The 13,855-nt window shown below is 33.3% G+C and overlaps 1 protein-coding gene across 1 annotated transcript in view; it reads left to right on the top strand.

Moving 5' to 3' along the window:
- Window positions 1-4,536: 4,536 nt before the first annotated feature.
- LOC127943256 (low-density lipoprotein receptor-related protein 1B) overlaps window positions 4,537-13,855 on the top strand; it is a 208,603-nt gene continuing 199,284 nt past the window's right edge. Inside the window, exon 1 of the mRNA XM_052539581.1 lies at window positions 4,537-4,763. Coding sequence (XP_052395541.1) covers window positions 4,679-4,763 — 85 coding nt within the window. The 5' untranslated portion in view covers window positions 4,537-4,678. The remainder of the gene's footprint in view (window positions 4,764-13,855) is intronic.

Genomic DNA, 13,855 nt, shown 5'->3' with positions numbered 1-13,855 from the left:
TGCCTAGAAGTGACTGAAACCTCCTCCCGGCAAACTCTTTGTTTCAGGCGGCGAAATGGAGTGTAAAATGGTTTCATGAGTCTTTTTTTAAGTCTGTGTGCTGTACAGGATTGGCCATTTGTGTCCACAGGCAACAATCAAGTGCAGGACAGTGAAATCTGAACAATTGCAACCAAATTGAGAGCCAAAATAGAAACAAACAAAAAAAATGTATGTTCGGAATGCATAATATTACGATTTCATGCAAGTTTGAACACAGAAATAATATATGCTATTCCAAACATAATCCAGTCTTTTGGCAGTCTGATCAGATGGTAAATTAATAATATATTAAATTAAAATATAATTAATACACACTGAAGACATGGTTAAACACCTGGATGTCAATGAAAGTGACAGTGAAAGTATACCCATAATCAGAATTTGTGCTCTGCAATTTAACCCATCTGAAGTGCACACACACACTGTGAACACACACCCGGAGCAGTGTCGGTCAATAAGTGTCGGTGTGTGTGATTTCCTGCAGAGAGCAGCATTTCACTGCAAATGAAAATGATAAAAAAAGAGAAAGAAAAAAAAGTAAAGACTGGAAATATTTCCACTTTAGCATTACGTCATTAAATTTTGGGCATCAGGATGGTTTATTATTATTATTATCATTATTATTAATCAATTACTTTAATAAACGGAACAATTTCAACCAATTACAAATTATACTTATCATTTTTTTTATATAGCAAACTATTATTATTAATACATTGCATAATAATGGTAATCATATAAGATATAAATACATATACAATATTGTTATACTTGTCTTTTTTGTTTGATAAATAATAACAATAATAATTATAACAATAATTGTTTGATACAATTTGTATATGTTATGTATTATTTTTTTATTAATTTATTATATTTAAAAATAATAATATACAAGATTATTGGGAAATAAATAATAGTTGAAAAAAGGTAATTGAAAATGCGTAAATAAATAATAATAAATTATTAAATTGTGTTTGTTGTTATTATTATTATTATTATTATTATTATTATTAAGACTATTTCATAGATATGGATTTTTATTAACATATAAATCATATAAACAAATAATAACATCAATATATAAATAGTACACAATATAAATGCAAATAGATTGTGACATATGTGAAATAATAATACTATTTTTTAATAGTCCTATTTTTATGTATTATTTGTATTAGTTTATTATTTATGTGAGTTTTTATTTATTATTATTAGTAGTAGTAGTACAGATTATTGGAAAATGACATAAATAATAGTTTAGTCATCTGTAATTTAGTACAAATAAGTTGGACCAGATCTTTCCGTTCGCTAGCTAACCTCTGGCCTGTTTTAATTATTAACCACATCATGGCCAAATTTTACCCCCATGGCAGTAGTCGAAGATGACTTCATGACCTCAGTATCTGTCCATCCGTGTGAGTAAGACAGCAGGAGAGAGAGAGAAAGAGAGAGAGAGAGAGATGGGCAGACAAACATAGGGCTGAATGGATAGACGGAGCTGGACTCTCGCAGAAGCACAGGCCTCTTTTGTGCAGCTTGATTGAAATTCTGTGGCTTGTAGAGTCACAGGCCATTCTAGAGCTGTGGCCAATTAGGGAGTTGGGAAACCAGGAGTCTGTGTCTGGTTGAGCTACGAAAAAAAGTGTAAGAAAGCCATGAGTGAGCACTCAAACACAGCTGAGTGACATATCCTAAAGTGTCCTCTGGTTTTTAATGGGTCCGCGCCAGCCAGAATAAACGATTTCAACTGACTGCGAGCATCAAAAACAAGAAAATGTAAAGAAAGTGTTTCACCCCCCCCCCCCCCCCCCAAAAAAAGGGCTTTATATTAATAGCCTCTTAATTTTGGTGCAGGCAATTTGATTGATGTTCTGAAGATGGCAGTAAAACACTCTTGCAGTGGGATGGATGTATTTTATACACACACTGCTGTCTATCACTCACTCCCGGATTTGTGTTTATGGGTTTTATTTATGATAACTGGGTAATAAAGACACTCTGTTCTTCTCTCTTATATTGAGATGCAGAGATTGCGAATGATGCGGTTGCACACGCATCCGTATGGCTTGCTTTTGCGGTGATCTGTGATTTAAAATCAAGGGCTGCATTATTGTTACACACTGAATATGTCTGGAAATGAGTTTGTACACAGGAAATATATGGCTTTGTCAGCTGCCTTGGCAGTTAAGCACACACTTATAGAGAAAGTTTTTTTGTAGCACCGCAGTATATCTTCCTAAAGAAAAAAAAAAGAGAAAGAAATTATAATAAAATAAAATAAATAATAATAAGAAGAAAATGTTATTGTTTATTATTTTTTTATTTTTCTCTTTAAGATGATGATAACAACAACAATAATAATATTAATAATAATAATAATAATAATAATGAATCAATAGTAGTTCTAATTAGAATTTCTATATTTTTTATTTTATATATATATATATATATATATATATATATATATACACACACACACACACACACACACACACACACACACACACACACACACACACATATATATATATATATATATATATATATATATATATATATATATATATGAATTATAACAATATTATATAATCTAATATATTACCATGAATCATATTTTTTATCTAATGATATTTTTACTATTCTCTATTTTAAGATGGTGATGATGATATAAGTTGTACTAGTAGTTATAAAAAAAATTTCAATTTCAATTTTTTTTTGTAAAAAAATAATTATTACCATTATGACTATAGTTGTAATTCTTAATATATTTTCTTTGCATTTGTGTAATGACACACACGCAATTGATTTACTCTTGAAGGTCGTCTATATATAACCAGGAGTTGGAGGGGAGGGGCTTAAAAATATTGTGCTTGATGATGTCAGCAAAACATAAAAGTCGTTTTAGAGACAATTATTGCATTTCTTTTTCTTTTTTTTTTTGTCATAAAGAGGAAGACATTTCAAAATAAAAGTTAAAGTATGGTCAGTTTAAATTCAATGTTGATTTGGAGTAAATAATTAAATATAATAATTATTTTTAATGTTGAAAATTGCGTACACTACCTGTAAACTAAATCATTTATAGCCCAATTTCGCAAGAACACTATCTGACATAAGCTTGTTGCTGTTAAAAAAAAAAAATTATTAAAAGCCAATATTTTTGTATGCAAATATTTGGCAGCTCCTCCTTCATCTTGGCAAAAACAGATGCATTTGTAAGTGTTAAAGTAGTGTTCTTGTATCTGTTTGCACAAGGTTAGCAGCTTAACAGATCTTCTTAATGAACCGAATATGTCATGCATAGACTTCTGACTCTAGGAAAATTATGAGAAAAAAAAATGGAAAAGGCCGGACACGTCGCCAAACTGACTCGAAAAATCATGGCAAAGAATTTTGCACAGTCACGACCGCTGGTTTCCCAAAAATCTCCAAACGTTGCCAAACATTTTGAAACGGAAACCCTAAGTTCAGTGCGGTTCTACATCTGGAACCTTATGAATTGCAGATGATTTCGCATAAAAATAAGACGCGCGACATCTGGATGTTTCGCACGTTCCCTAGCACCAAGGACACCTGCTTAGATCTGAGGACAAACATGGAAAAACTGCATTCAATCGCGAGTTTATTGCATCATTGCGTGTCTGTTGGCATTTGAGTGGAGCTAATAAACTCATCCACATCAAAAGGCAGCAGACTTGGCCTCCGTTTCTTTTAATGGTGCAAGAAACCAACAATCGAAAGGCTTTAGTGCTTGTATTTTTTGTTCCATCTCGTGAATCCCAGTAAACTGCCAGCAGATTAACTATCTGCCAGAAACATGTTCCTGAATCAAATTGATAGAATTAGATTCCATTGAATTACATTAGCTTTCGTTTCTCTAGTCTCTACTGATCCTCACATGGAAATAAAGCATCAGGCAGCATCTTGCCTCAATGTTTACTGTTTTCTTGGCGCGGGACTTCATGATCTAGCATCTTCTGCTTTTCTTCAATAATTGTTTTCTGCGCTTTGAGTTTGAGATCGATAGATACACCCGATCCTATGGGCCCCAGAGGCCCTCACAGACAGAGACAGACGAGGTGAGCTGCTTTTTTAGACGCCTGGAAGTTTGGTTTGGATTTGATGGTGTTTTACCAGTCATGGGAGAACAAGCTGTAGATTTAAGTAGTACCTAATGAATGATTTAAACAATGATTTCAGATCTATCTATCTATCTATCTATCTATCTATCTATCTATCTATCTATCTATCTATCTATCTATCTATCTATCTATCTATCTATCTATATTCTTGTATTACTATCTTTCTATCACTCACGTGAGAGTTCACCACATGCATAATCTCATTTCTCATTATTCAGTGCTCTCTCTCTCGCTCTCTCTCTCTCTCTCTCTCTCTCTCTCCCTTCCTACCTCGTTATCCTCAAGCTGAGGCGCACGTAGTCCGTTCTGTCCGTACAGTCACACACACACACACACACACACACGCACACACACCTGCGGGAGGAGCTGCGCTGCGGAGCGGAGCGCCGCGGGACTCGAGACCGGCTTCGCTCACACTCAACTTGGGCATCATCATCATCATCATCATCGGCGCTGGCGGATAGCGGATCTGCTCGGGACTACATCCAGCCACGATGTCCGACTTTATTTTGGCATTTCTGAGCATGTCGGGATTAATTCTGCTGGTTAAAACACTGACTGTGGCTGGGGCTGAGCAAGGTAAGACATAGCAAACTCTGCTTATTAACGCATTGATGTGTTATCTGTATGCATGTATTAACATGCTATTGTTGAAGTATTAATAAGTATCGTATTTACGTTTAATAGCCTCTTAAGATAAAACTTTTGTGTATGTTGGGAAGTAAGCTATCTATCTATCTATCTATCTATCTATCTATCTATCTATCTATCTATCTATCTATCTATCTATCTATCTATCTATCTATCTATCTCTGTCTGTCTGTCTGTCTGTCTATGGCTTAGTAACTGTCTTTATCTTTTTTTTTTACTTTTATATAACTTGACATGACACAGAGAGAGCGTCTGGCTGACAGACTAAATCAATAACCATTTAAGTGGCTTCATTATTTGTAGAAGTTGAAGAAAATGACTTTTAACCATTTGTTAAAGTTGTCTTCAACCTGTATTGAGTGTTTCTTTACCTTTCAAATGTAGACTCTTAAAAATAAAGGTTCTTGATGGCTCTTACACCATTTTATTATATATATATATATAATATGCACACACAATAATTGTATTTTTTAATCAAGAACCTTCTTTCATGCCCTTAAGGACCACATCATTCTTTGGAGATGACAAGAATGCATGCGGCTGCGTGATACAATTGAGTTTTTCAGGTTCAGGTTTCTGGAGAACACATGGGGATGTCAACCTTGTTTAACACACCTGATTCACTTCATTAGATCATTAATAGAGGCTGCAAGACCTGAACTGGGTTTGTCGGATAAAGGAAACTTGCAAAATTCAGTTATGAGACTCAAAAAAAAAGAAAAGAAGACTAGAAATAGCATCCAAGTTAGAACGAATGCAGGAAATAAAGTCCTTTGTGGAACTTAGACGCTGTAAACCTATTTTTCATTCACCTTTATTTGTAACAGTAGATGATTTAACTGGGGTGTCAGTGTCATTTTTCATAAAAGCCTCTGCTACTGACTCCCTGAAGGCTTTTAAATGCAGTGTCATCTTTGTGTTATTAGAAATAATGGAAGTGTGTATATGTTACACTGATCCATCAGATGCGGTTTAAATGGCAGGGCTGCATTTAGCAGAACCATAACGGTTTATTAGGTTAATAGCAAATGCAACTGAAAGATTCATCATTTAATGACTTCATACCTAAAACTGCCAAAATGATGTTGACTAGACACTTTTCGGACTCTCGTTTTTAGTTTGACAGACCAGATGGTGATTCCAATAGCTTCGAAAACATTAAATATCAAAATGTACACTTGATATTTATTGAACACCCTCCATGAGGGATGACTTTCCAATGGCTAAGTTTCTTTAATTAACAAATTTGCTGTAAAAGTGCCAACTGGCCACGTATCTGATACGTTTTTGCCTAATCTGTGAGCTACAATGCTTTAGAATATGAATAATGGATTGTGGTTTGGTTTATTTACATAAAAAGCCCAACATACCACAAGGATTGGTTTGCAAATGAAAATAGATTTACTGTCCATGTTGAAAAGAGCATTTGATGTGGGGTTTGTTACAAAGGGACGGTGTGTTACCAAGTTTATTGAGCAGACATTCAATAAACCGTTGACAAAATGTGGTTACCCTAAACAAATCAAGCACCGCAACAAGTGCAGCTCCCTAAGGGCTCCATTACAGAGAACCGAAAACACTAATGGTGGCCTATAGACTGAATAGTTAGTGTGATAAATGTGTCTCTGTCGGTGTAATGTTGGCTAGATATTTTCTTTTTGGTGATCTATCAATCGGTCAAATGGAAATATGTCATGTTGAACGCAAAAAGTTTCGATATTTGACCTTCATGTCATTGTGCCTGTTTTTATAAGAGTTTATCTTCAGCTAAACTGCTTCATTGTTTGGATACAATTTCGCAACTAGATTTATTATAAGTAGAATCGGGTGGCGTTGTGGTTCAGGTGTTCATTTTGGCTCCGATTCCTCTCTGTGTGATTCTGGAAACAATCTTTGGCTAAAAAGATGTACATTTCTGTAAAGAATGAAGGAATCAGGTTTGTGGGTGATGGCAATCTGGACTGCTGGGCTGGTTATGAATGTGGTTTCCTCGGGATCGGCAGTTGTTAAATGTCAGTGCTGCATAACATTTTTCGTATTGGTTCAAGACTTGACTCATGACTCTGTTGTGAAAGACGTGTTGGCTTGAGAAATGCTCTCCTCTCGTGCTTGGTTTTCTGTTATGGCAGTTTGGATCCATTTACCGCAGTTCGGTCATGTTCGTTATAAGCTTGGGTGTTTAGCTTCATTTAACTGATTTTAACATGAGCTCAACTTAATGGGAAGTTGGACGGATTGTTTTTGGGAACACATTGTTAGCACATGTGCCTTAGCGTCAGGACTGAATATTTATCATTAGGATGTAGCGTTTAATGTTTGTAGAACATAAACCGTTCATAAATTAAAAACAGCTGCTGTATTAGATTTGATTTTTATTTGTAACTGTAAGCATTTTGTGTAAACATTTTACTAAAAAGCATCTGATGCAACTTTAAAGGTATTTGTACAATACTGACTTAATTATATTAAATCATTTATTATTGATACATTTATATGGATCTGTATCAACAAATACTGTATAGTAATGAACTGCAATATTGACGTCTATAATAGTATAGTATCATTTCCTTTCAAACAATTTAATTTAATAAAATGTTTCACAAATGTAAGGATTTGTATACTTTTTTTTTTACTAAATAATTATATTTAATATTATTTATTTGTTCAAATTATTTATCACAATATATTGTAAGAAATTGTAATATTTACCTGTATGTGTAGATAGATAGATAGATAGATAGATAGATAGATAGATAGATAGATAGGTAAATAAATAAAGATATGTGTACAGTATTCACTAAATGATATTTAATCATTTATTGGTTTTGCTATATTGTAATTTATATGCGTAATCACAATATAATAAGAAATTTTAGTATCATACATAAATGCACATACAGATGCATAACTTATATTTAGTATATATTGTAAATATATGTTTAAATTATATATATTCCTTTTGTTACTTCTGTTAACACTGATTCAAGACCAATTTGAACCGTGAAAAAACAAAAAACAAATCTAACACTGTTTTTGCTATTGAGGCAAAAACAACAAAACCAACAACAACAACAACAAAAAACAGTATTGTGCAAGAATTCAATATGTTAGTGTGTGTGTGTGTGTGTTTTGTTCATGGTCATCTTAGCTGAACTTTGGGTTGTGTAGCCTGAGGCTCTCCTACAGTACTGTCAGTCAACTGAGCTGCCAGCTCTTCAAGGATCTTCTTCAGCCTGCGTTCATGCACCTGCTGAAAGCTAAGCCTGATGTTTATTCCCTCTTCTGTCTAGTTTGTTATTGTGTTTACTGCAGAACAAGATTTAAAAATCTGGTTCAAAGCAAAGGATCGCGTGTTATGGAATGAAATGCGTTTCCCATTCCTCAAACAGTCATGCATAATTTCACAGTATCACTTCTATTTAGGACGTATGAACAAATGCCAGGCTCACCTGTCGATGATGCAGTCCTTGACCTCCAGTTTCTCAAGTAGGATTGACATTAAAATCATTCAGATGTTAAAAGAAGCACAGACCCAACCGTGGACTCAAGAATCAAGATGTCAAGAACCATGTGTGTCTCCTTTTCCTTGAAATCTTTGGTTCCAAAATCTAGGCTATATTGTTTACTACTAAATAAACCTTACATTTAATAAAATAATAATAAACTGTGTCCTTTTTTTATTCTAAATGACAGTACTGATAAAACAAGAAAAACTAAATCTTTATTAATTACTTTAAGAACTACAACTTGCAGAACTAAGGAATATTAAGATGTATATATATATATATATATATATATATATATATATATATATATATATATATATATACTGGAACTGTTTAATTTTTTTTTTATTAATAGTTTGGAATAAATACATTCTAAACATCTACATTTGATAATTATTTGATGTGTCATGTTAGAGAATTGCAAATTCACTAGTATGTGTTAAACTGTATTTAAACAAGCCTGTAACTTGGAAAAACAACAATTATTTTATATTTATTTAATGTTTATTGCTAGAAAAAATAATATATATATTTTTATTTACACAAAAAAACCCATGGGCTATTACTATTATTATTAGTAGTATTATTAGTATTATTATTATTTAATTTAATTTTTTTATTAAATGTTTAAACCAAAAGTTGGGTTAATCCATATTTGACACAAGGTTTTTTTTTTTTTTTTTTATGTCTGCAATTTACAAAAATCTTTATGTACACACACACACACACACATCCATGAACTAATTTAAAAACATCTTAATTTAATTTTAATTAAAAAAAAAAAATATTTCATGTGTAATGCTACAAGATTGCAAGGTTATGGATATGTCTTAATATGGTTTAAAACAAGTATGAAAATTTGGTAACAAGGTAGAAAAAATGCAAATCACCATTTAAAATGAATGCAACGGCTCCAAAATATAATTTATAATATTAACTAATACTAAATATTTTTAGCTTGATCTCTTAAGTTAAGGCAGCACATCTTTTCACAGACTCTTTGTTTAAAAAACAACAACTTTTTGTTGTCACATTTTTGCAGAAAGTGGCAATTCATTACCGCAAACGCTCAGATGTTTCTGTTTGTGAAGGAAATCATTACTTGGCAAGTGACTGGTGTATGAGAACCTTTCGGTTTCGATGCTAATGGATGATTGTAGTCTTGGAGATGGTTGCTGTTGTGTTTCTAACCCATTAGCGAGAGTAAAAATGTCTGCCTCTATCACAGAGAGTGATCCTTTGATCCTTTAGATTTCTGGAGACAGACTTCACTAAGGAGGAGTTGTAACTCGCCGCTCATGGGCGTCTTCATGCATCAGAGGAATATGTACTTCAGTAAGTTTTCACGGCTATTGCCTAATTGATATTTCTGGTCGTATTTCTGCTGCCTAATTTATGTCCATCATATTTCTGGATCCTTTAAAGCTGCCGTATTTAGAAATTCAATGGCACATCATACAGCTGTCCAAGAAAGCCACAGCTAATTACTCTAAATCTTAAAATCCAGAGTCTATGTTTGGATCCATATATGTGATATTTTCTTTAAAGAAAGAAAAAAAGTAGGCTGCAGGCTGTCCAACAACAAATACTACCAAATACTATATTCCATAAATTTTTTACCATGATTTACTTAAGACAACCACTAAAATGTTGTTCAGTCCGACAATAGTTCATATACAAAAAAAAAGCTGTCATGCATATTTAGAGCAAGAATCATTAGATGAGACTATTTAACGATCAAAATTGAGCCCCAAAATACTAATTTTTTGTAATTGAGATTATTGACCAATCTGTGCCACTATCCTTCAAACCACTAGATCTATCTAGCTACAGTACAGTATATACATTTTAGTAATTTAATATTTTTTCTTGCTGCTGCAATGTGAATCACATTTGCATTTTCGTGATAATGACAATAGGGTGCAAAAATATTACAAATAATGCCATAATGCCAAAAAAAAAGAACGATATATAACAAGATATAAAGGACCACAGTCTACTTTTGAGTCTCTTTTTTCCATCTGTCATAAGATGAGCTGAGAGAAAGTGGTTTTCTGGAGTCTTATGTGCTGAAATTGTTATTTTTCTGCTAAATCAGTTATTCCTCTGAAGGATTGAGCCCTATATTGGGCGCCAGGTGATTTTGGAGAAACAAAGTGTCTCTGCACTGTTCCAACTTACGTGCGGTACTTGAGTTTATTGTTTTTGCGATGGCAATTTGAGCTCGTTGTTGATGACAGGGATGGAGACCAGTGTTTATCGAAGTGCATTTGTCGTTGTCATGTTCCCATGGGTGCATTTTTGCCTTTGTTTGTGCCCTTTGGACGTAATGCTTTCCATATGATAAAATGTGTATAAAGCAATGCAGGCTAGAGACTACAAGAGCTGCAGAAAGCACAGGACACACAGTCCTACTTCCATACCTGCATTTGCACTTGACTCCCACACTCGCGTACAACTCCGACGCGTTCGCTTACTTTTGATAACATTCCTTACTTTCTCCAGTCTGATAACTTCGGCCGTCAAGTAGGCCATGAATATTGAAGTGATGAAATAAAAGCAGATGTCCATACCCTGTACGAAGCATCTTTATGCTGGATGATTACCAAAGGCGAAAGTGCTGTGATGTGATGCTTTTAACTTGGAGAAGAACAACAGGGGGTCTTTTTAAATTCCCATCAGTACTGTCACTACTTCTACACAGACACAGATGCACTCAAACACACTCGTGTGCAGCTGTCAATGCGCACCGACACACTCCGGTTTTGTTGCGTGCCTAGGTTTGGTTTCGTTCAAATGTCATCAATAACATATTGGTTCAGGCAAAAATTCAGTCATTCCAAACCTGTTTGTTGTTGTATTTGTCTGTGGAATATAAATATAAATGGAACATTTTGAGCAATGTTCATAACCCTAAATCTACCCATCGCGTAGCATATGCATGGAAAAGTCCATTTATGCGTATCAGTACCACAAGTTTTTGTTTTTATTTGCCGTACTATTTATACGCACTTTCTTGAGATCGGGTTAGATTAAACGTTTTTGCAAGGCTTGATTACATTAAGCGCATATTCTTGCACCAATTATGCTTAACGCAACAATATTTTGTTCTGTCTGGTGGAAGTTATAAACAGTTTCCACAAATCTGATCAACAATTCTATTAGATTTTTTTTTTTTTTTTGATTACTTTTTCAGGATTTTCATTTATTGTGCACATATCTGTTTTCACATCAAAACTGCAATTAATTGTTATAATTGCTGCCAACATGTATGGTTGTATTCTTTTAGAGCTGGATTGTGAGTTAATGGTACATGCAAGTTCAAATGTATAGTAAAAAAAATGAGATTTGAGGCCTGCAGCTCAAAATAATGCGCACATTAATGATAATAAATGCACAGACACTATTTAAACTGAACAATTAATGTTCCTAATGAATGTTGTTCAGTTGCTTTGATGCAATGTATTTTGTTTAAAGCGCTATATAAATAAAGGTGACTTGACTAGACATTTTACAGGCCGCTTTTTTATTTAATTTTTTATAGTAATTCGGAATTTTGATTAAACGTGCCCATCAGTTTTCAATTGATTTGTAAGTAATCGCTACTGTCCAGTTCAAATATGTAAAATTACAAATAAGATTTGATACTTGCAAGCCTGAAATAGTCAAACTGCTTTTATTATAGTTTATTTTATTATACAGATCATTAGTTTTTATAGTGAAGTTAAAAACACTAGACATGTGTTTTTTTTTTTTTTGCAATTGCTTAAACATCTTTACCGACAATATGACATTTTTAATTGTTTGCATTTCTCATGTATGTATCTGTGGATGATTTGACATCAAAACCGAAGGAGAAATGTAGATATTTAAAAAACAAAAGACTATATGAATGTATATGTGAGAATGTAGTATTTTAGCATCAAATTTATATGTCACCATTTTCCTTGAAGGCTTGTTTTCACAGTCAGAGCAATGTTGTCAAGTGAGGTTTTAGTTCGCGTTCAAATATTACCGTTAATCTACAGTATATCTTGAGGATGCTCATATGAAGGCACTCAGAATCTGAGCTGAGAAAAGTCTTCAGGGAGAGCTGTTGGCTGCATGGTTAAATAAGAAAAATCGCTTTTTAAATCTAATTTATTGACTCCACATCAGTACGATATAGCAGACCACATAGATCAGATTTCAGCCTTTATTTAGACATAATGTATTGACGAATTACACATTCAGTGTTCTGCAAGAAGCAAATTTCGCAATATGGAAATTAGAGAGAAAAAAGCCCAGCATGCATTAATAATGTCAAATGATTTTATGCGAGTAAGTGTGTGTGAGTCTGTATCCAGCAGGTTAAAATGGTCTGGCAGTCCCACGCTCGGTTCCCTGAATGCGCTTTGGTGGTTTCCTGTCGTAAGTCTTTCAGGCGCAGTAGTAGAGGCCAAAACAACAACTCGGCCTGACTAATAAAGACACAGCTCTATTGACTATAAACCAAGGGGTTATAAATCCTATAAACACTTAATAGACTCTGTTATAGATCCACAACCACGTCTGCAGTGCCTGCTCATGCCAAATGAAAAAAACAAGACTTTGTAAAGGTGAATCCCTCAAATTCAAAAAGCAAAAAGGCAAATCAGTAGTTAGTTTAGGAGTGAATTCAGTTTGCCACAGTATTTCAGTGACAAAATCTTTATTATCCAGTAACCAGCTGCAATCCATGGTTTAACCATGATGTAAATGTGCTAAAATAGTGCTGCAAGATCAATGTTTACAGTAAATTACAATCATTCTCATTTTATTTAATTTTGGTATTTTATTTGTCACGTACATTATTTGTGTATGCATGTCATTGATTTTGATACTATTTTAAATTTTATTTTACATTCACGTAGTGTATTTATTTATACTTTTGTTTAATTTTTGATATAAAACTTATTTGTGTTTCATGCAGGTAATTTTATTTATTGCAATTTAATTGTGTACACTTTATTACGATTTTGTTAATTTTTTACATTTATTTACAGCAGTTTAATGTTTTTGTTTAATCTTATTTTGTTTTAATATGTCATGTATGTGCATATTGTATTTATTTATATAATTTAGCAATTTAATGTCATGCGCTTTTATACCTGTTTTATTTTATAATTTTATTTTACTTTATTTTAAAGTGTCATATGTATGCACAAACTGTTGTTATCTCTTTGTTTGTTTGTTTGCAGCATTTTAAGGTGTGATTATTTAATTTTACCTGCTGTAAAGTGCTGCAAATATTACTGCAATATTATTCGTGCCAGTTGTTATATATGTTAAATATAGAAATATTTTTTTTTATATTGAATTCCTCCATGGTTCGCTTAGTTTTCTACTTGAGTCTATGATGAATTCACATTGACTAGTTTGAATCAGATGCCTTGAAAAACCATTACGCTCAATAAATACCTTCGCCGTGCCGTTCAGCTTCTACTCACTGACGTGCAAAGTTATGACAGTGATATATTAATGTGTTTTCTGCAC

Source organism: Carassius gibelio, chromosome A22 (assembly GCF_023724105.1).
Source record: "Carassius gibelio isolate Cgi1373 ecotype wild population from Czech Republic chromosome A22, carGib1.2-hapl.c, whole genome shotgun sequence".
NCBI classification, from domain to species: domain Eukaryota; kingdom Metazoa; phylum Chordata; class Actinopteri; order Cypriniformes; family Cyprinidae; genus Carassius; species Carassius gibelio.
This window is presented reverse-complemented; position numbering and strand designations above follow the sequence as displayed.